Source organism: Lepidochelys kempii, chromosome 25 (genome assembly GCF_965140265.1).
Source record: "Lepidochelys kempii isolate rLepKem1 chromosome 25, rLepKem1.hap2, whole genome shotgun sequence".
NCBI lineage: Eukaryota > Metazoa > Chordata > Testudines > Cheloniidae > Lepidochelys > Lepidochelys kempii.
Window position 1 is genome coordinate 11,377,930 of NC_133280.1, and position 20,766 is coordinate 11,398,695.

The window sequence follows — 20,766 nt, forward strand, 5'->3', positions numbered from 1 at the left end:
GCTCCAGCAAAGCTCCCTCTTGCTGAGGAGTAAGGCAATGGCTTATGGTTCTGGATGCCCCGAGAGCGTGTCACAACAGCTACCAAGACCTGGAACCTCTTACTCGACTTAGCTTCCTCCTCTGCCTAACTGCGACGGTCGGTTAGGATTTTGGGGTGGGTACTGTGAGCTTTAGGGAATCTCGTAAAATGGTCCAAATCCTGAGTGTGCATGCAGTGGGATAAAAGTGAGCTTTGGTCAGTGTGATTTACACACGCACCCCCCCCCCCCCCAAGCCTTCAGGTCAGATCTGTAAGTTGCTCTGAAGGGGCGATAAACATGAGCACACTGTTGTTGCTGGGAAACACCTCTGGCTCTGTTTTTGATCTCTGGCCCGTCTGCTCTGCACCATTCTTTGTTTCCCAGCTCTCCTTTCTGGAAGCGCTTTGTGATAAAGCTGCATTGTGCCACCGCTAATCAAAGCCAGATCCATGGGCTGCCTCTCCCGGGCAGAGGACGCTCAGGGTGGGGTCCGTTTAAACCCCCACGCGCCATCTAAACAGAACTGGATTTGTCGTGAGATTGAAGGCCATTGTCTAAAGCAGACTATTTTCCCCCAGAGACAATTGCGTCTTTGGTAAAAGCTTCCATAGGCTTCTTTTGAAGTTCCTGTGCTGTAAACGGAGCCAAGTTCCCGTTGGATTATGGAAGGCGGGTAGAATTTCAGTCACGATCCAGGGGTCAGCAAGGAGGCAGGAGCGGGGAATACCGGGTGGCCCCTGAAGGACGGTCTGGACAGCCAGTTAGGATCTTACAGGCGTGATCCTGAAGGCCATGTGGGGAAAGCTCTCTGAGTCCCGCAGTGGCTATTGCTGGGAATTGCACTTTTATCACGCTGAATAACTATTTCTCTCACCTACACAGGGTCCTCATCAGCCTACGTCTGTCATGTATTTATCCTCCCACCACCCCTGTGGGATTGGGGATTTTACAGAGGGGGAATTGAGGCACAGAGAGAGGAGGTAACTCACCCAAGACGACTGTGGCAGACAGGGTCTCCCAAAGCCCGTGCTAATGCCCAAACCTCTGAACACCCTTCCAATGAACGTGAGCTTGGGCAGGGCAAATTGTAGCGCTAAGGGCTTGCTGGTGAGCTGAACCCCCCTGCAGGGCCCTGAGATATCTGCCAGGGAACTAGATTTGAGGAGGTGGTCGTTTAGTGGACCCAGGCCCCATTCAGCCTCATCTCCCCCTGGCCATGAGCAACTCCTTGAAGAAACCTCATGTACCAAGAGTGTTGGAGCAAAGGGTGCTCTCCCTTGACTATCCATTCCACATCTCTGGGTGAAGATCAAAGGGGAAAGAAACAGGGATCTTGTGATAGGGGGGTCTACTACAGACCACCAAATCAGGAGGGCAGAGGTGGATGAGGCATTTCTGGAACAAATAACAGAAATATCCCAAAGCCTGGTAGTAGTGGGGGACATTAACCACTCAGACAGCTCTTGGAAAAGGTAACAGAGCAAAACACAAAATCTCTAACTGCTTCTTTCAGAAGGTGGAGGAAGGAACTGGAGGACAGAAATTTTACACTTGATTCTCACACAGGAGTTTGTTCATCTGAAGGTCAGAAACAGTTTGGGTGAATGCGATCATGAAATGATCGATTACTCAATTCTCAGGAGAGGAAGTTCTCAAGTTGCAGTGTGGGAGGTTTAGGTTACATATTAGGAAAAACTTTTTCACTAGGAGGGTGGTGAAGCACTGGAATGTGTTACCTAGGGAGGTGGTGGAATCTCCTTCCTTAAAAGTTTTTAAGGTCAGGCTTGACAAAGCCCTGGCTGGGATGATTTAATTGGGGATCGGTCCCGCTTTGAGCAGGGGGTTGGACTAGATGACCTCCTGAGGTCCCTTCCAACCCTGATATTCTATGAAGGAGTGAGAGCAGCAGAATAAAAACAATGGACTTCAGAAAAGCAGAATTGGTACATTTTCTTCCCATGGGCCCTACTTAAGGGATAAAGGAGTTCAGGAGAGCTGGCAGTTTCTCGAAGAGACAATATTAAAAGTGCAACAGCAAACTATCCCGCTGCAAAGGAAAGATCAGAATAGTAAAGGACTCATCTGGCTCCATCAGGAGCTCTTTTAAAAACCTGGAAATCAAAAAGGAATCCTACAAAAAGTGGAAACATGGATGAATTGCTAAGGAGGAGTACAAAAGCGTAGCACAAGCATGTAGGAACAAAATCAGAAAGGCTAAGGCACAAAATGAGTTACACCTAGCAAGGGACATAAAAGGTAACAAGAAGAGGGTCTTTAACTACATTGGGGCATAAGAAAGACAAAGGAAAGTGTAGGTCCTCCTCTTATCAAGGAAGATCTAATAATGGACAACATCAAGAAGGCTGAGATGTTTAATGCCTATTTTGCTTCAGTTTTCACTAAAAAGATAAATGGCGACCAGATACTTAACACAATATTAACGACAAGGGAAAAGGAACACAAGCCCATTGTGTCCGGCGCTGTACAAGGAGAACAAAAAGGGAGTCCCTGCCGTTAAGAAGAAAGACAGATGAAAACTGCTGGCTCTTTGGGAAGGCCTGAGCTTCTGGCATGCTGATCTGAGCTATTTCTTCCATAGATCTTCAAATAAAAACACAATTTTTGATCTAAATTAGAATCCTGGTTGGCCTCCGTTCTTCTTCCCGGCAAAGCGGTAAGGAGTCCCACACCAACGGTGCCCACACCACACTTGTGTAGTGCCAATGACCACAAGCAATGAGGACCTTGGTTAAAAGGCAGCACTGGCTCAGGATAAAGAGCACTCTGGAGCATTGCTGTCGTTTCCTGGGTGTAAATGAAAACGTTGTTAATGGGATTACATTATCGTTGGCTGCAAATATTAAAAGTCATGAGTCTGGAACCAAAAAAACCATGAGAGTGGCTTAAAAAATAAATGAGGGTCTTTTTATTTGCCCTCTAGTTTCTGAGCCTTTAGGTCATGCTCAGGTCACGTCTTCAAGCTTTTGTCCGCAACCCTGAGATCTAGAAACTCAACGATTTTATTATGATGGTTCAGACCCTATCATGACTCCAGGAATTGGGGTTTTACGTAAAAAAGCCAAATATTGCAAGACTTGTGATTAAACCCATGAGAGTTGGCAACCCTGGGACAATAGATTGGCTGAAAGTAGCTCCCACTTCAGAAGGTCTGGGGGACCTTTAAGGTGCATCGGAATCTTGTGAGCACCCCTGCTTCCAGTTCTGGGCCCATATAAAACTAGAATGAGCAAAGATGGTGAAAGACAGAAAGTCGGGTTGGCCGGGGAGATGGACTTGATGGGACCTACCAGACCTTTGGACTCTTCTTTTCAGCCTAAGAGGAAGAGATCTTTCTGAATCGGGCCCTGTAGGCCCCTGTCCCCCACAATGCTGCTCTGCAGGAGTGAATCTTCAGGTTCACTTGATGATTTCTGCATCAGTTGGACAGTACAGCCTCCCTACAAATATTAATCCTTCCTCTGTGTTTAGAATTCTTCTGTAGGTCACAAAGACCAGTTATTTGACAGACGGGAACACACAGGCACGGGAAAGGGAACGTGATTGGCCTACGGTCACGCAGCACATCCGTGAAAGAGCTGGGAATGGAACTCGGGTGTCCTTGCTCCTACTCTGGTGCCCTCCACAGGACCAGTCCCCATAAGAACTATTATTTAATTTGACTCTCTCTGCTGTTCTGTGCTAGTAGCTTCTCTGTCAGGATTTAGATGGATGCCAGGAGAGGGAGCAGAAGGCACTGGCTTGCATTGGAGGAGGGTGTGACCGTCTGAAGGTGCCAAGAGCAGCTCCTTAATTTAAGGCTGCATCAAGCAGATTACTTTACTTTCGTGGAACCTTATCTCTGACCCCCAGTTTTCTTTATATATATAAAATTACAGTGTTGCAGGGCCTAGGCAGTCTCAGAACCTGCTCTGTGAAACTGACAAGGAAACATTTGCTGGGAACCGGGACCTTATTTAGAAGACTTTGCAGATCACATTCTTCCCAGGGTCTGGGACAAGCTGGTACAAGTTAACTCTGGAGAACATAGGGAGGGTAGCTGTGTAAACTCCCACTGACTGAACTGCTCTTTGCCTTGCTGCTTTAACCCTTGCTGAGCCACAGGACTCAAACCCCAGCTTGTTACTGGCAGATGCTTTTTGAGTGCCACTTAAAATGCACGCTCTCTTCTTGCAAAGAGTTAACATGTGGCCTTGTGCTTCCTCCTAGGCATATCTGGCTCTCCTTCCCTTCCTGGCCAATACCTGTTCTCTGAAGCCCCCCGATTTACTCCTTTCACCTGGTCCTCCTCACTTGGTGAGAAATTCTATCCTCACTGAAGGCCATGGCAAAACCCCTATTGACTTCAGTGGAGCCAGGCTTCCATCCCTGGGCTCTCCCTTCCATCTCTTTACTGCGGGGATAGGATTGGCTGGGGGAGATTCTGGGTCTCCCTTTCTTATGTTGCTGAGAATTAATTGAAAACCGGAAAAGCAACCAGTCTGTTTCCTGCTGTCCCCTGGCGCTCCTGGAACAACGAGGGCACTTCTGAGTCCTTGGAGGATCTCTTCCCCAGACACATTACCTGGGCTCAGAACTGGGAGCAACCATGAACATGGCTTCCAGATACTGAGACAAAGGGGTTTCATCCCCCAGGGTCTTGGGCTGAATTCCTACATCCTGCCTCCCCAAACACCTCCTGCAGAAGGAGCTTACGGGTGACCTGCTGTCCCTTGTTTTAAGGGCTCACCCCTTATCCCATTGATTTGTAATGAGCTGGACGTGTTCTCTACAGTCTGTCCATAACTGGTTTATGCAGTACTGATGTATTCTTCCCCAGAGGTATCTGTATTTCAGGGCTGGGAAAAGCAATTCCTGGGTGTACCATCTGTAACCCGTTTATGAGCACCCATGGCTCTTTGGGTGGCTGGGTTTCAATAAATGTCTGGTTTCAGAGTAACAGCCGTGTTAGTCTGTATTCGCAAAAAGAAAAGGAGTACTTGTGGCACCTTAGAGACTAACCAATTTATTTGAGCATAAGCTTTCGTGAGTACAGCTCACTTCATCGGATGCTGTAGCTCACGAAAGCTTATGCTCAAATAAATTGGTTAGTCTCTAAGGTGCCACAAGTCCTCCTTTTCTTTTTGCGAATAAATGTCTGGTTATTGATTATAGGTACACCTCAGTGTCACTGAAGTCTTGAGGATCCCAGTGCTCTTGTGAAATTGAGGTAGGTGGGGGAAAGGGGACTGTCTGCTTTTTGGACACACAAGCATTTCAGATCAGAGAATTTATTAATAATTCTGAGGGCTTTTCATCTATAGATCTGAAAGAGCTTTACCATTGTCCCCATTTTACAGATGGAGAAACTGAGGCACAGTGAGGGGATGTGACTCGCCTGCGGTCACTGGCAAAGCAGGGCATAGGGCCTAGGTCTCCTGACTCCCAGCACTGGGCCCAGTCCAGTGCATGACCAGGATTTTCATCCTCTCAGTGTACGCCCATCTCTCTGTATGCAGGGGTGTAAATGTCTGTGGCAGGAGGGGGTGGAAGAGAGCATATAGGACGGTGTGTTAGGGAGTGGGGTGAAACACTGAGTAAATGCATAGACACGTATCTAATGTGGAGGGGAGTAACATAGTTGTGGGAGGAGTGGGTGTCACATAGGGGGTTCAGTGTGTGGACGGGGTTTGTATGGAGATGTTTATAGGGTCTAGGTGCTTATTTGGGAGACACAAGGCATCTTCCCATGTCCTGTAATTCCCCCGTCCAACCCAGGCAGGTTCGCATTTGTTTGCCTTGTAGGAGGCAGTTGTGATTTTGGGGGTGTCTGTGCAGAACAGGATCCTTAGCCTGTGGAGCCAAGTATTTAGGGGTTAAAGCCATTTTTACCATAAGGCTAAAATTCCCCACTGGAAATTCCCAGCTGACCAGCAAGGTCATGATGGATGGTGCTTACTATCAGGGGGCGGTTCCTACCTAAGTCTTTAAGAGATGCGTGAGGATGGGACTTCTAGGCAGAAAGAGACCAGCCCCAGGCAGAGTCCATCCAGCTGGTTGGTGTTTTTTAAGAATCAGCTGCCCCTGCAGATCCCTGTCAGAGAAGAGATTAGCCGGAGTGAAAACACTTCCCTGTAGCCACAGCAATGGAGCCAACTCCTCTCCTCCTGCTCCTCAGCCTGGGTTGGACTTGCAGCGGTAAGTTCCCTGGAGACCACAGCAGACCTGAGGCTCTCTCGGGGCTGGAGGGATTGGGGGTTCCCTGCCTTTGCAAAGGGCTGAGCTATTCTTTTCAGCTATTTCTCCATGCTGGTCCTGGCTGCTGCTTTGAAGTTTTCCCTCTTTGCTGTACGCTACACAACTGCTCTGCCAACAGTATCAGCTCTGCTGCCTGGTGTGTCTGGGTGAGCAGCTGTGGCTCTGTCCAGATGTGATCTGTGTGCGATGCTCTGTGCCCAGTTTGGATTGGCTGTGCTAGCCTTGGGGTGCTCAGGAGGGGACTCTGTTAACAGAGCTGTCTCCATCCTTGGGTACACGTGGGTCTGTGTTTTCTTCTGTGGTTATACAGTGCTGGGCTCAGTGGGCTCCTGGTTCGTTACCGGGGTCCTGGGCACTCTGGTAATACAAATAATAATCCCACTTCCTTTCTGATGCCCCCTCTCCACGAACCTCCATTGCACGTAGATCTGTAAGTCACTGATTCATTTTTTCTCCAAGCTTAAACATTGTTAAAACTAAAGGAGGACTTGTGGCACCTTAGAGACTAACCAATTTATTTGAGCTTGAGCTTTCAGAACAGGAGGGAAAAAACACATCAGTTTGTCCCCCAGACTTTGACTTTGTCTCGAATGAAATGTCGACACATCTGAATCTCAGAGAACGTTTATTTTAGCTCTTAAAACAATACAAATAGCTCAGAGCCTAATTTCTACATCAGCGGACGTATACTGGCCCATAGACAGGTCGACGCAGCATCAGTGACGTGAGCACACAAGGCTGCCAAGCGCTCTTGGAAATTAATACTCTCGTAATGGTGCCAATGGCTACCACAGTCTCGCTGCCACATTCGGGGCCAGTGCTGGTGTACTTTTCGAAAGAGGCAATGAGATGGCTTTATTGCACAGCTTTCCTTTGGAGACAATCCTTCATACAAACCACATCCCAGGCGGCTGTAGAGCAGGGGCGCTCATATTTTCATAAGGTGGACCACGTTGTAATAGACAGTTGGGCTCATGGGCCCTCTTCCTTCCCATGTGCCGTTGCCCACGCCGCCTCTCCCATTCATGATCACCTGCGGTCCTGCCTCCCCCCGTTCTTCATCACTGAGTTAGCATAGGGACACTGCAGCCATTACCTACATTGAAAATGAATGTTAGGGAAGCATTTAGGAGCTGACTTAAGGTGCTGAGTACCCACCCCTTCAACTGAAGTTGTGGCAACTGCTAAATATCAGCACCTCTGACCATCATGCCTTGGGGGTATTTTAGTTGACTTGCAATGCCATCGAGCAGCTGGAAATCAGAGCCATGTAACCAGCAAGTGCGCCACAGACCACCAGTACTGCACGGACAGAAATTTGGGAACTGCCTTTGCAGAGAGTTAAAGCCAGATCCCCAGCTGGTATAAATCACTGTTACTCCATTGGCTTCAAGGAGCTGGGTCAATTTACTCCAGCTGAGGGTCTGGCCGAGATAGTACATGAGCTGACAGCCTGCTGGGGAAAATGGGAAACGATGAGCTTATGCTCAAATAAATTTGTTAGTCTCTAAGGTGCCACAAGTCCTCCTGTTCTTTTTTGGGCCACTCCAGTGAGTCATTAAAAAGCAAGCGGCTGCCCTCTTGGTCTTTGCACAGACACTACAGATCCTTGGGTCGTTTTCAGAACAGTCGCGATTTGTGGTTTGTCAAAATTTCCACGCTGTTTGCTATGCACCCCAGAGGTGGCTGCATTTCAGCAGTGTTGTCGGCAGGGCACGTTGAGATGAAAGTCTCTAGTTTGATGTACAAATTCAATCCAAGTCAGTCACGCAAGCTCCTGTTTCTGTAGGTATCCCTCCTCATTCTCTTCTTTAATATCTGCAGTGGTTTTGTAACAAAAAACATTTTTAAATGCATGTGTCATTTTCTTACTTTGACAAACCAAGGTTAAAATCATCTGGATTGAATTAAAATAAAGTATTTAGTGCTTTGTCTTTAAACACAGTAACCAGAATGTGGGATTCGTATGGCTCACCTCTGATTGGCAGCCTGTTCCTACTTCCTCCTGGCTGCCTGGCTCCCAGGAGAGCAGTGCCAGCAGCAGCAGGGGTTAACCAGTGGAGGATGACCGGCGTTTGGCCTTATTTTTTAAGAACCACTTGTAAAATCTTTGTGGGAAGTAGAGACTCAGATGAAGTTAAACCCAGGCTGTGTTACAGGGAAAATCTCATCCCTTGGAAACGTCTGCAGTTACAGTCCTTCCACTATAGTGGCATCTTTCCTCCCTGAAGGATCCCGTGGATCGGCACTGAAATGCTGCCACCTCTGAATTGGAAGAAACCTGCCACTGCATTGCATGACAGTTGTGGGGAGGGGGAATCTGAGCCAACAACCCAGGAACAAACACTTGCTGTTCTGGAAGGTCTGAGGGGATGTTTGAATGTTTGCGTGCAGTTTTGTTTTTGAGGTCACGACGCAAAGAGGGGAAGTGGAGTGAAAGGGAGACATTCTGCCTCTTTTGAAGATCATGGCAAAATTACCCTTAACTTCACTGGGGCCAGAATTTCACCTCAGATCTGCTACATCTGCAGAATTTTATGGCAAGTCATGTGATATTGGGTGTTTTTGAAAAAGCCCCAGTTCCATGAGTCCTGTGATTATGGGAGCATCTCCGCTTTAAAAGCGGAACAAGAAAAGTTGCCAGCCCTCTTGATTGTGGAGGTGACCTGAGTGCACCCTAGTGGCTCAGAAACCAGAACACTGAACTCAAAATCTCACCATGTCTGTGCTGCCCTTTCCATTGGGAACAGCTGCCTTAGCTAGCGCTGGGTATTTACTGCGCTTCTCTGAATGACCCTTGTTTTCTCCACTTGCTGCTTTCCCCCTTCCCTCCCCTCCACCCAGGCCAACTGACTGTGCTGCCCCAGGAGCCACTGGTCGAGATTGGAGGATCCATTCAGTTGAACTGCTCCTTGGACTGTCCAGATGGGAAGCCCCAGTGGAAAGGGCTGGACACCAACCTGGGGAACATCATCTCCACCCCCACCTATACCCTCCTGCTCATCACCAATGCTGCCACAGCCATGGAGGGCACAAAGTTCTGCATTGGGAACTGCCAAGGGAAGTCCTACCAGGGGTCAACCAACCTGCAAGTGTACTGTAAGTGCCCTAGGTCGATGCAGTTACCCACCAGCTGCATGACAGTCTAGACTCCAAACACCTTGTAGCCCAAAGGGGACACAGTCCAATTGAAACAGAGGTTTTACCGTCACATTGGCCTGGGGTTTTTCTGACCCAGGCAAACAAGAGGAACTGACCGACCGTGCTGGGGAACCAGCCAAACCAACCCTGCACGAAAAGTACTGCCAACTCACAAAGACTTCAGAATGAAAGAAAACCACTTCCCCCTGCATCCCTTTCAGTTCCTGTTGCCTCCAGAGCTATTTGCAACAAACGTCAGATAAGGGGCACGTGAATGGCTGTCGCTTTGCAGATGATATAGGATCAGGCCCCCAATCTCCCACCCTCCCCGCTTCACAGAATCCAGCTAACATTGGGACTGCTACACTAGCAGGCCAATGGTCCATCTCAGCTGGTATCCCGACACTGACCAAGGTAGAATGTTTTGAGGAAGGTACCAAGCCTTCAGAACACATCTCATTATGCCATCCTGTACCTTAGGATTCTTCCTGGCCCAGCTGATGATCAGTTTATGTCCAGAAGCATGAGGATTAATCACTAAAATGCAGCCCCTTCTGGGGTGGAGGACGGCCACAAACCAGGGCAAGAGAGCAGTTAAGATCAGGGTCCCGGTTCTCAGAGGTGAGGGGTACCCACAGCAGCCACTGGAGGCAATGGGAGCTGCTGGTACCCAGCCCCTCTGAAAATCAGGCCCTGGGGTTCAAGGTCTGACTTGAAGGGCCCTCCCCACTGCATGGACGTCCTCTGGCAGATGCGGCCATGGTATAAATGGGCCAGGAACGTAGTTTTGTGGCTCCTAGAGTGGATCAGAAATTGGCCACTGTTCCCAGGACTGATCTCTGTGATGAATCGTTAGGGGAAGAGGGCAGGAATTGATTGCATCCCACTCACTCCCCTCTGCATGGAGTCTCTGCAGATGCCACACCTGACAGTACGTGCACTTCACACCTGACGTCAGTGGGTGGGATCCTCAGAAGGGGCAAGTTTCTTACAAGCATTGGCCACTCCCGGCCCTGATCCCCCTGGGCGCTCTGTTCCATGGTAGGTGATGTAGCTAGGAAGCCCGTTCCTCACCTGCCATTCTTTTCTCAGCTCTTCCAGATACATTGCAGCTGGAAACCCAACCAAAGGAGCTGGTGGCTGGGCAGCCAGCCCATCTCCGCTGCTCTATTAGCAAGGTGTATCCGCCTGGCTCCTTGACTCTGAGCTGGTATCGGGGGGACCAGAGACTGGAGAGCCCAGACCCTGAAGAAGCGGCTGATGACGAGGAGCTGTTCAGTTATGACTCTGAGCTGGAGGTCCCAGGGGAGGTGGTGACCGAGGGCACCGAGTTCAGGTGTGAGGTGGTGCTCCTCTTGCCGTCAGAAAGGCATTTCCACCAGGACACAGCGGTAACTGTCAGCACAAAAGGTAAGTCTTGGAGACCTGAGCTAGGGATCTTAGCATGGTGGGTGTGCAACTTCTGCCACAGCCATTTCCCCATGTCACTTGCAATACTTGTCTGCTGGGGATGAAAAAAGCTCCTGCTTCCATGCTGCTAATATGAACTCTGTGTGGTCTGTGATGCCCTAGGCAGCATGGGAACCAGGGTAGCGCCAAGCTGAATGGGCCTGAATCCACCCATGTGAGGACCTTTTGCTAAATGCTTCCAGCTCTCCAGGAGAGATGCACTGCTTCCTCTCAGATCCTGGCACCTCCCCTTTACCCCACCAGATCTTCTTGATTCATTCTGTTATCCCACCCCATGCATCCTTCCTCCTAGCTCAGGGGTGGGCAACCTTTTTGGCTCAAGGGCCACATCGGAGTGAGAAACTGTATGGAGGGCCAGGTAGGGAAGGCTGTGCCCCCCAAAGAGCCTGGGCCCCAGGACCCCACCCCCATCTAAACCCCCCTGCCCCCTGACAGGCCCCCTGGAACTCCCATGCTCTATCCAACCCCCTTCGTTCCCTTACCGCCCCCCACCCAGAACCTCTGCCCCATCCAACTGCACTCTGTCCCCTGACTGCCCCCCGAGACCCGCTACCCAGCCGTCCCCTTACCATGCCACTCAGAGCAGCAGGAGCTCGCAGCCCTGCTGCCTGCACAGCGGCGTAACTGGAAGGGAGGGGGAACAGCAGGGGCGGGGCCATAGGGCTAGCCTCCCTGGCCAGGAGCTCAAGGGCCGGACAGGACGGCCCCGCGGGCCAGATTTGGTCCCCGGGCCGTAGTTTGCCCACCTCTGTCCTAGCCCCAGATACTCTTCTCCTGAGTCCTCTTTCTAGCCCACACTGTGGAGTTAGGGATCAAGGGAAGGGCCCCATGTGTGCTAGTCCTCTTCCCTGTCTAGGGCCCTAATCCCAAGGATCCCGCCTTAGCCCACACACAGCTGGCATACAAGATGCCTGTGTGGGGTCTGAGGCATATATGAAGGGGAGAGCAAAGCAGGGGATAGGGCTTGAGGTTTCTGACACAGCCATATCTCTGGAGCTGGGCTCAGAGGGGTGGAGGGAGCCAGCAACCACTTCAATCCCCTCCCAGGGGATGGAGGATTATTTGGTGACAGCCGTGGTCAGAGGGCCACCTACCTGGCTTGCACGATCACAGCACCTTAAGGCCAAGGGCACGGTGTATTTGTAGCCGAGCATCAAGAGACTAATCGAAACCTTCTATTTACAGCTGTAGCAGAAAAGCCCACAACTGAGTCAGTCACTGGCCAAGAGAATCCCAGAACTGAGTCTCTGGCTACTACAGAGAAGACCCCTGCTACTGATTGCAGCCCCACAACTGGCCTTTTGGCTACTACAGGGAACTCCGCCACAGAACTGACTTCTGCAGAGAGCCCTACCCCAGAGTTCACTGTCACATCGCATAAGCCCAGTGGCAAAGCCACCTCTGTCCACTGGCTGGCGACCACAGAGACCCTGGCCACCGAGTCCAGGGCGGCTTCACAGAACCCCAGTGCAGGCTCAGCCACAACAGACTGGAGCCCCCGCAGTGGCTTGAGTTCTGCGCCAGAGAGCCCCACCGCAGGGGATGTGGCTAGCACAGAGAGCACCCTGACCAGGAAAGCCACTGGTGGCCGGAGCCCCAGAACAGAGTCTTTCTGCAACCTTCTGATCTGGCCTGTCCCTCCTAAAGGGACCACCGGGGAAGCCCTGAAGATCATATGCGAGGCAGAGTGTGGTGAGAATGTTACCATCAAGTGGGTGAAAACCCCTGTGGCGCTGTCTCAGTACCAGGAGGAGGCATCCGAGGGCAAATCCACCCTGACAGTTGACCGTGTGGGTCTCGAATACCAAGGGATCTATCAATGCGTCATGCTGAGCAGGAGACTCCAGGTGGCAAGCCTGAACGTCGCTGTGTCTACTGGTGAGTGGCTGCCAAGGGCTTTGCAGTCAGGCGTGGTTGGTCGCTGTGGGGAGGTGCAGGCCAGCCCAGGGAGGAGGCGTCGGCGTCCCTGTGATTGTTTGTTTCCTCCCCCGATCTGTACTCCCACAGGAACACCAGAACACAAACTACAGCTTCTGTCAGCATGACCCTCTGACCAAACCCAGTGGTGGGGGGAGAGGCGGCGCGCGTGTGTTCAAGGGCCAAGCATTACACGGGTCTTAGCCACCCGCTCTTCTTGGTTGTTGAACGCTGCAGTGAATAATGGCGGGGGAAAGTTGCTGGGTTGCCCTGAAAGTCCATCCACAGGCACTAGGATAACACGGGCAGAGGCTGTGCAAGTTTCCCTGCCCATGTGCCCTAACCCGGGGCTGGAGGGATCAATCTCTGGGCACGAGCCTGTTAGCCTAGACAGCCCATTAAATCCTCTCTGCTGAGGCTGCTGATCAGTGCCACTGGCCCTGGGGGCCCATGAGATGTGAAGATGCAGCTGTTGTTGGTGGCTGGCTGGAGAACCACCCGCTGGTGCAAAGGAAGCTTAAGACAGCACGACCCATGCTGTGATGTTTATACTTGCTGATTGTTGAGATGGAGCCCCGCTAAAGGCTCAGGCACGGCAACTGACAATTTCTCTTGTCTCTTCTTTGCAGCTATCTTCAGCACTGACTCTGCCATCGCGGTCGGGACGGCAGGCTCTCTCCTGGGCCTGATAGTCACAGCGTTTGCATCATATCGCCTGTGGAGACGACTCCACCCACCGGGCATGAAGAGCCCTAAGGGGAACAGCGTTTAGGTGCCTGTGGCCCCATCGCGACTCGTTTTGAACATTCATCCTCTTTCCACTGACAAGGTTGCCCGTTGTTACAGAAAGCTTGGTATTAGACCCAGTTAGGCCTCTTGGACTGCACCTGTCCAGAGACAGGAGTGGAGGAGCTGTCTGATGCTTGGGCCACTGCTGGGAGAGCTGGGTAAATGGCCAAGTTGAAAGCTGCCCAGCAGAGCTGAGCAGAACTGTAGGTTGACCAGTCTCTTTCCTTTCCTCCACTTCACTCCTTGGCATCGTGGTTCCCTCTAGTTTCAAGTGCAGTGGGAGCATTTTGGTCCAAAATGCAGGTAGTTGCTGAGACTTGGCTCCTACAGACACACCTGTGTGACTAACACATGACTCAGACAAGAGCTTCCCAATGGAGATGAACAGGTCACAGGTATCAGGGTACAGCAGTTTCTAAAACAGACCACTGGATTTCCTCTTCACGGTATATTGAAAACTTTTGCCTTGGTTGAGGCCTCCGGCTGAGGAGATGCCAGTAACATGTCCTGTGGGATTGGTTTGAAATCCCTTTCTGGATCTGCCTCGTTCATTTTGATGTTGGCTTCTTATTTCAAACTCTCTGGGGTCAGTTGCTCCTGTTTTTGTTCCTAAGTATGTTATGTTTTTCCAGTGGGGGTGAGGAAGAGAAGTGTGGGGGGGGGGATTCCAGGTGCATCGAGGGTTGGCTAGGGAGGGACTAGGTGAGAATATGCTCAGCCTTAGCCCCTTGGAACTGAGTGGAGACTTTAAGCAAATGCACAACAGTGACGAACTATCCGCTCTGTACCGCTCCTACAGCTCTAGGCCCTGGGTTTCTTTGCGCTGATACTTTGCAGCCTCAGCCTGTCGCTCTGAGACGGGGTGGCAACTCCTTCTGGAGAGGGCTGTGGGGCAGCTGCCTGGGTTCCTTCCACACCAAGGTCGTACATGCGCCAGCCCCCGTACTGACTTCAGTTTCCATCCCATCCTTATCTGTGTATTTAAAATGTCCTAAAACTCCTCCCAACTGCTGTAATCTATCCAAGCTGGCTGCTTGTAAATAACCTGTATTAAATGTTGATAATGCAGTAGACCTGCTGTGTTCACTGAGTTTCTGTTATATAGTAAGATCTGCTGCTCTAATAAAGATCTATTTTTACATATTCCCTGTAGTGGTTTCCTTGGCAAGTATTGCTTCTCTTTACCCTGGCCCTACTGTTTGCCTGCAGCAGCAGGGCCACGTGTATGCTTGTATTCCCCACAGATGGGGGCAGGGAAGGCACAGAGCTGCTCGCAGAATCGCCCCATGAGTATATTCCTGTGGGCATTTTGACTTCAGCCGGATTTAATGGGTGCCATCAAAATTTGCAAGAGGCACCAAATTGCAGTTAGCTGATTAGCTGCTGCCTTGATGGCTCTAAAACGGCACACCTGGCTCTCCTGGCTGAAGCAGAGGCATGCTTCCCTTGATCCGAGAGAGATGGGAATCCCAGAAACACCTTACCGAGAAAAACCAGCTCTCCCTGAGTCCAACAAACAGAACCACGCCACCTGTGCTCCACACACTCCCGACCTCTCCCATCAGCCCGAGGTCTCAGTTCCTTATGACACAGCAGCACGTCTCTCTCCACTAGTTCACATGTAACCATCTCAGCAAGGAAATCCCCAAGGCTGGGGCCTGGGCTGCCATTGATGGCCCCTGGGGAAACTTCCCAGAGCAAACGCTGCTGTTCTGAACTTAGGTTCCTGCTTGCTGGGCTCAAGCCCTGTCAGGGGGCACGGGAAGCAAGGACAGAGATAAAGGAGCAATCACAGAAACAAGCCCATTTAGTCCTAATCGGTCAATAGGTGCTTTAGTCCTCCTCCTGCCCGGCAGGGTGGAACAGCCCTGGGCCTAGTAGGGTCAGTACTCTCACATTCCTACTCCTGCAGGAGGCCTAGCATTTGTGCTCAGCCAGGGATGACTGTGGCCGAAGCAGCTGCCAAGCGAGGAAGTGAGTGTGGCTTTGTCCATGCAGGGAAAGCTGTGGTGTTGTATGAAGCCCAGTAGGTCACCTTGGGGAAGCACAGAAAGCCCAGCTGGGTCATTGGCCATGGCAGAGCTGGTCCAGTTTCTCCTTGCAGCTGCAGCACTCAGAGCTGTCACTCAGGCTACGGGCCACACATCTGGTGGCTGGGGCCAGGACTTCAGAAAGGGGCCAGAGAGGGCCAGAACAGAGAGCTGCTCCCCTCCCTGGTAAGGTTAGGGGCAGGTTGGGGACACAGGAGAAAGGGACAAGATCCCTTTGCAAAGAACTTGGCTACAGCCCATCTCAAAGTTCTCTGTAGTGCAGGAAAAGTGACAGCTTGGGGCTTGCATGTCTGGAATTAAGCACTCCATTCCTGCCTCTGTTCCTTGTGCCTGAGAGAACGCCTCTCTCCGGGCCCTGCTCTCGGAAAAGTATCACTGCTCTGTGGCAACTTCTCTGTGTGTGTCGGAAGTCCCAGCAAGGGCGGGTGGAGTCTCCTTCTGCTCTCTGACCTCCCAGCTCCACTGAACAAATACCAGACTCAGAACTTGCTCAGGAACCCACCACCTGCAGCAACCACACACCCCCACTTAAAGGAAAGGAGATCTCCCACACATCCAGCTGGAAGGGGATATTAATGCATCAGAATATAGTTTCCCCGGTTGGAATCAAAGCTAGGATACTGGGGTTAACAAAGGCCTCACAGCTTGTGTACTCAGCAACCAGAATGGGTGCAGTTAAAAAAAAAAAATCCCTAGCAATCTGTAGTCCCTCTGATTGTGAGCCGTAGCAGCTGCAGTGGGGTACAGCGGGAAGTGCTCTTCCCTCCTAAAATCAGCACCAGTTCCTGTGTGTTACCTAAAGGTCTCCCCTCCAAACACTGCCCTGGCCCAGCCCTGTGTAGCACAAGAGCAGATGAAGTCCTAGCTAAGGTGGAAAGACTGCAGGCTGCTGCCATGTTCCCAGTTATTAGCAGCCAAGGTTTGTTGCTTTGAGTTCAGAATGTACAAGCAAAAAAACAAACCACCTTTATTTAAAAACGAAACAGAAATCCCTGCACATTCTCAAAGAGCCCCTCCTCCGGCTCCTGCACAAACTGCTGTTTTAAAGCGGCAACCAAGGGTAGCCTCATGTTCGGTAACAGGCTTCTTGTTAAAGCACAGCCAGCCTGCCTGCTGCTGGCACATCTCATGGGCCACTGCCACGGACCCGTTCTGCTGCCACAAAGCAGATTAAAGGGCAACACCATCCAGTTGCCAGCTGCTCCATTTAAGTTTTCTTTCAGTACGAGGAGACTTTTGATCCCTGCCTGCTGGGAGGGAGATTGATCGGAGATGTTTGCTGGGCTGCTGTTTCAAGTGAACAGCGCTGGACAATGAAACCTCTATTCAGAGAGCAGGCGGCCGAAAAGCTTCCCTAGCACCAGCCTCCCAACATACCCCAACTCCACCTCAAGACCCACTTCTCACAGGTAGAGGGCAGCTGACTCAACCCATGGCATGTTGTGGGGCAGTCTCTGTGTGATCCATTTGGAACTGGACTAGGACTATTGCACACTTATGACCGGCACTGTTGCCCTGAACAGCTGAGCTGAAAGGCCAGTGTTTGGCCTATCCTGACTGTGGCTGAAAAGTCCCATGCCTTCTGGGAACCCCCTGCCAGTCTGAAGACTGTTTTACACCAAAATTACAAACTTCAGGGTTTATAGAGGTAACACCCCACTTTTCTGCCATGATTAATGGAGTGATGGTTACACCACTGGAAGGGCAATCCAGTAGTGGCGTACGCCGCTCCCTGACCTCAGTGCTTTTGGTGAAGCCAAGAAGCACCTTTGTCTCTGCACTGATGCAATTTGGTTCAGAGCAGTGCTTTTGGTTCCAGAAGAATGGACCACTTCCCTCCCTGGTAAAGTCCTAACTCTGGCATCCAAATGCCAGAACAGAAAACAGAAACCAGCTGCACGTCTGTGCTTACAAGCCAGGCCCCCGTGCTAGCACAGAGGGGCTGTGTTGTAGCTGTCATCAGACCCCTGCATTGCTCTAGCTTTGGGTAGGAATCAAGCAATCCTTTGTCTTCCTTTGATGCTTTTGTTTAAAACCCCCTTTAGTAGCCCTCACGTCCCTATTTGCAGGCAGAATGAGTTATGCTGGCCCAATTCTGTAGAACTAACTTTATGAGCTTGTTTATTAGTGACCACGAGAAAATACTCAGTTAAACGCTGTCATTGGGCTGGAGCCCGTCCCTCCTTGGGAGGTGGGCGTGTTGGGGGAAAAGAGGGAAAATCTCCAGCGGTGCACATACACTCCTCTCAAGTTTGCTCTCCAGCCCTTCTTCTGTCAGGAAGTAGAGGTCCAACGCCCGCTCCCTGGAGAATAAAGCATTAGATCAAAGATTCTTGGAGGTGGGGACCTTCTTTACTTGCAAGGTCTGGCCATCACTGCAGAACACAGTAAGGTGGATGAGCTTAACTGAACTACAGTGACAGATTACAGCGAAAGCCTCTAAGGGACATGGTACAGAATTCCACCCAGAAGACGCTGCTGCCACATTGAGGTAGGTGCGTGATAAGAAACATGACGTTGACAGGCTCATGATTTAAAGCAGCTGCAGGCAGCATTTACAGTAACTGAGTAGTCCCAAGAACACTCTCCATCAAGCAGACTATGCAGCTGCTTCCTGGAAACCATTCTGTTTGGTATTTGTCTCAAGAGTGCATGGAATCATGATAATGCAGATGCATCCAGTCAGAAACAAGCCCCCCGCCCCCAGAAGGTGGAACACCAGGCCCTATCAGCCCTTTTTCCCTTCACCCAAACCTCAGGTGCACTAGACACATTCCTACAGCATTGAAACCAAGATGAGGGGGATGGGGGGATAAACAGAGGCAGCAGAAGCGAAGAGGCCCGCTGCAGTTTGTAGTGTAGTGTATGAAAGACCAGCTGCATCTGTGGGACAGATGGCAGCATGGCTAAGCAGCGCTCTGCTCAGATCTGAGCTTGGAACACGGAAGACCTCTGTCCTGGATTAAATTAGCAAGTGTCACCGTCCTGGAGGGTGTTTAAGAAGCGGGATCACAAGGGAACCTTTGGTCAGGCTGTGAGCCAGAGTCCAGCCATCTGATAGCAGCTCCTGCACCAGTACAGCTGTACCAATATCATCTGTGCACAGCCACTGCCCGCAGCTTCCCGGTCATCAGGGACCACTATAACCAGCATGGCGCTGGAGCTGCTCCAAACCCCAGGCTCCTTATCACACATACTCAAGGTTCTGCCTCCCTTCCGTAAGGCCCAGCTTTTGTGCTGGGTTTCAGCACATTCGCAGCCTCGCTCAGAGTATGGGCAGACTCCAAGACTGGGGCAGCCTAAGCAAGTTAGACTGATCACAGCTGCACGGAAGCAGGACCCAAGACTGTGCACGCTCCTAGCCATGGACCGTGCGCTGGTGCTTCAGTAGGTTGGACTTGTGGTTAAAGGACTTGGAGCAGCATTTGCAGCTGAACTGCTTCTGGTTCTGGTGAGTTCTCTTGTGCTGCAGGAAGGTGGAGAAGTGGGTGAAGCTCTTGGGGCAGCGCTCGCACTTGAAAGGCCTCTCGCCTGTGTGGATGCGCTGATGCTCCTTGACGGAGGCTTCCCATTTGAACCTCTTGCTGCACTGGGAACACTTGAAAGGCTTCTCCTCGGTGTGGATGCGGAGATGCTTGATGAGGCAGGATGTGCGCTTGAAGCGCTTGGCGCACACGTCGCACTGGAAGGGCGCCTCGTCCGAATGGACCTTGCTGTGCTTGGCCAGGTCCCCAGCCAGCTTGAAGTGCTTGCCACAGGCATCGCAGCAGTGGGGCCGACTGTCTGAGTGGACCAGGCGGTGCTTAATGAGGTCAGCGCAGCGGATAAACTTCTTCTGGCAGGTCTCACAGTGGTAGGGCCGCTCGCCTGTGTGGATGCGCTGGTGCTCCTGGAAGTTGGAGAGGTGCTTGATGTCCTTCTTGCAGATGTTGCAGCGGTAGAACTCCAGGGGAACAGCCGCACGGCTGAGGAGCCGCTGAGATCGCTTCCGCTTTCTCCTGACTGGGGACTTTGGAGAGCTTTTCCCTGCTTCCATGATGTTGGAGATCACACCTGGCAAAGCAAGGATTTATATAACACTGTATGTGCTTGCTCTGCACTTTACGGAGCATGAAAGAAGGCAAGGTCCCCACTTGGAGGGCCTTCCAGTCTAACGCAGGCAATTACGGGGCATCATTTCAGGCTGTTAGAAATTCCAGTGATCAGTGCTAGAGATTTAATGACAGAAGCAGCTCTGAAGGAGGGCACAGGAATAGTGAGTTGGTCCAAAGGCAGGAGGCATCATGAAAGAAGGGGGGAGTGGGAGAATCAAAGGAACAGCTGGGAAAGAGGATGCAGAACATAGGGAGGAGGAGGAAGTGTGAGCACATGCTTTCTCATTAACCACACGCTGCCCTTTCCTTGGTACCCTTCCCTCTCACGACACCGGTTAGCTCAGATTACCCCATTATACACACGGGGCAAGAGAGCTCAAGAAAGGTCAGACAGTGCCCGAGCTGGGACAACAACCCAGGCCTCCTGCTTCCATCGCTTGCTCTACCCGCTAGGCCCAGCCACCTGGTGGACGGGCTTTGTCTGGGCGGGCCACATGGCGGGAAGGAGTAACCCGCATCCTCCCCTCACAGCCCCGCCCCAAGCATGCAACTGTTGGAGGGATTCAGCCCCCCATTAGCCCAGCCCCCTCCCTCCCACAGCTCCCGCCGAAGGGGGCCGAGCCCAGGCCCGTTACACACCCTCCCAAACCGTAGGGGGACCCTAGAACCTGCAGCCCCGCCCAGAGCACGGGGGGGTCCCCCTCCCCGCAATACAGGACCCGCATTACCTGCGCACGCCAGGCCGGGAGCAGGAACCGCGCTAACTCAGGAGATCGTCAGCACACGCCCCCACCCGACTTCCTTCGCGAGGGAAGAGGTCAAAGGGCACCGGATAGAGAAACCCAGGTCAGAGGTCAGCGTCCTTAGATACCCGTTGCTAGGCAAGGGGCATTTGCCCACACTAACTATGGTAGCCGAGGCTGTTCCGGGGTGTGGCCGGATGTAGACCCCGGGGGTGCGGGGCCAAGGTTCACCGCAGTCCCAGGGACATAGGGACGGAAGGTACCAGAACTAAAATGGAGGTGACC

The 20,766-nt window shown here is 51.6% G+C and overlaps 2 protein-coding genes across 6 annotated transcripts; one reads left to right on the forward strand and one right to left on the reverse strand.

The window, feature by feature from the left end:
• Positions 1 to 5,118: 5,118 nt before the first annotated feature.
• Positions 5,119 to 20,745, reverse strand: LOC140903420 (uncharacterized). Of its 3 annotated transcripts, none has more exons than XR_012156242.1 (2): positions 20,467 to 20,745; positions 5,119 to 8,094 (listed from the first exon to the last, which is right to left on the reverse strand). XR_012156242.1 is itself a non-coding variant. In XM_073324712.1 (2 exons), the coding sequence occupies exon 2, from the start codon at positions 19,678 to 19,680 to the stop codon at positions 19,003 to 19,005; it is 678 nt and encodes a 225-aa protein (XP_073180813.1). In that variant the 5' UTR covers positions 19,681 to 19,697; positions 20,467 to 20,743; the 3' UTR covers positions 16,595 to 19,002. The 3 variants fall into 3 exon arrangements, 1 of the variants encoding a protein (XP_073180813.1); XR_012156243.1 differs by lacking the exon at positions 20,467 to 20,745 and adding an exon at positions 10,492 to 10,821; XM_073324712.1 differs by lacking the exon at positions 5,119 to 8,094 and adding an exon at positions 16,595 to 19,697 and having other exon boundaries at positions 20,467 to 20,743.
• Positions 5,123 to 14,736, forward strand: MADCAM1 (mucosal vascular addressin cell adhesion molecule 1). 3 transcript variants are annotated; one of them, XM_073324710.1, is made up of 5 exons: positions 5,125 to 6,216; positions 9,121 to 9,375; positions 10,510 to 10,827; positions 12,073 to 12,765; positions 13,434 to 14,736. In XM_073324710.1, the coding sequence occupies exons 1-5, from the start codon at positions 6,165 to 6,167 to the stop codon at positions 13,574 to 13,576; spliced, it is 1,461 nt and encodes a 486-aa protein (XP_073180811.1). In that variant the 5' UTR covers positions 5,125 to 6,164; the 3' UTR covers positions 13,577 to 14,736. The 3 variants fall into 3 exon arrangements, with proteins under 3 accessions (XP_073180810.1, XP_073180811.1, XP_073180812.1); XM_073324709.1 differs by having other exon boundaries at positions 5,123 to 6,216; positions 12,073 to 13,488; XM_073324711.1 differs by lacking the exon at positions 5,125 to 6,216 and having other exon boundaries at positions 9,297 to 9,831; positions 12,073 to 13,488.
• Positions 20,746 to 20,766: the final 21 nt, after the last annotated feature.

Excerpts from the sequence above, each read along its gene's own strand:
- LOC140903420 (XM_073324712.1), bottom strand. The coding sequence starts at position 19,680 with ATGGAAGCAGGGAAAAGCTCTCCAAAGTCCCCAGTCAGGAGAAAGCGG.
- MADCAM1 (XM_073324709.1), top strand. The coding sequence starts at position 6,165 with ATGGAGCCAACTCCTCTCCTCCTGCTCCTCAGCCTGGGTTGGACTTGC. Across the intron at positions 9,376-10,509 it reads AACCAACCTGCAAGTGTACT|CTCTTCCAGATACATTGCAG; the intron begins GTAAGTGCCCTA and ends TTCTTTTCTCAG. Across the intron at positions 10,828-12,072 it reads GGTAACTGTCAGCACAAAAG|CTGTAGCAGAAAAGCCCACA; the intron begins GTAAGTCTTGGA and ends TTCTATTTACAG.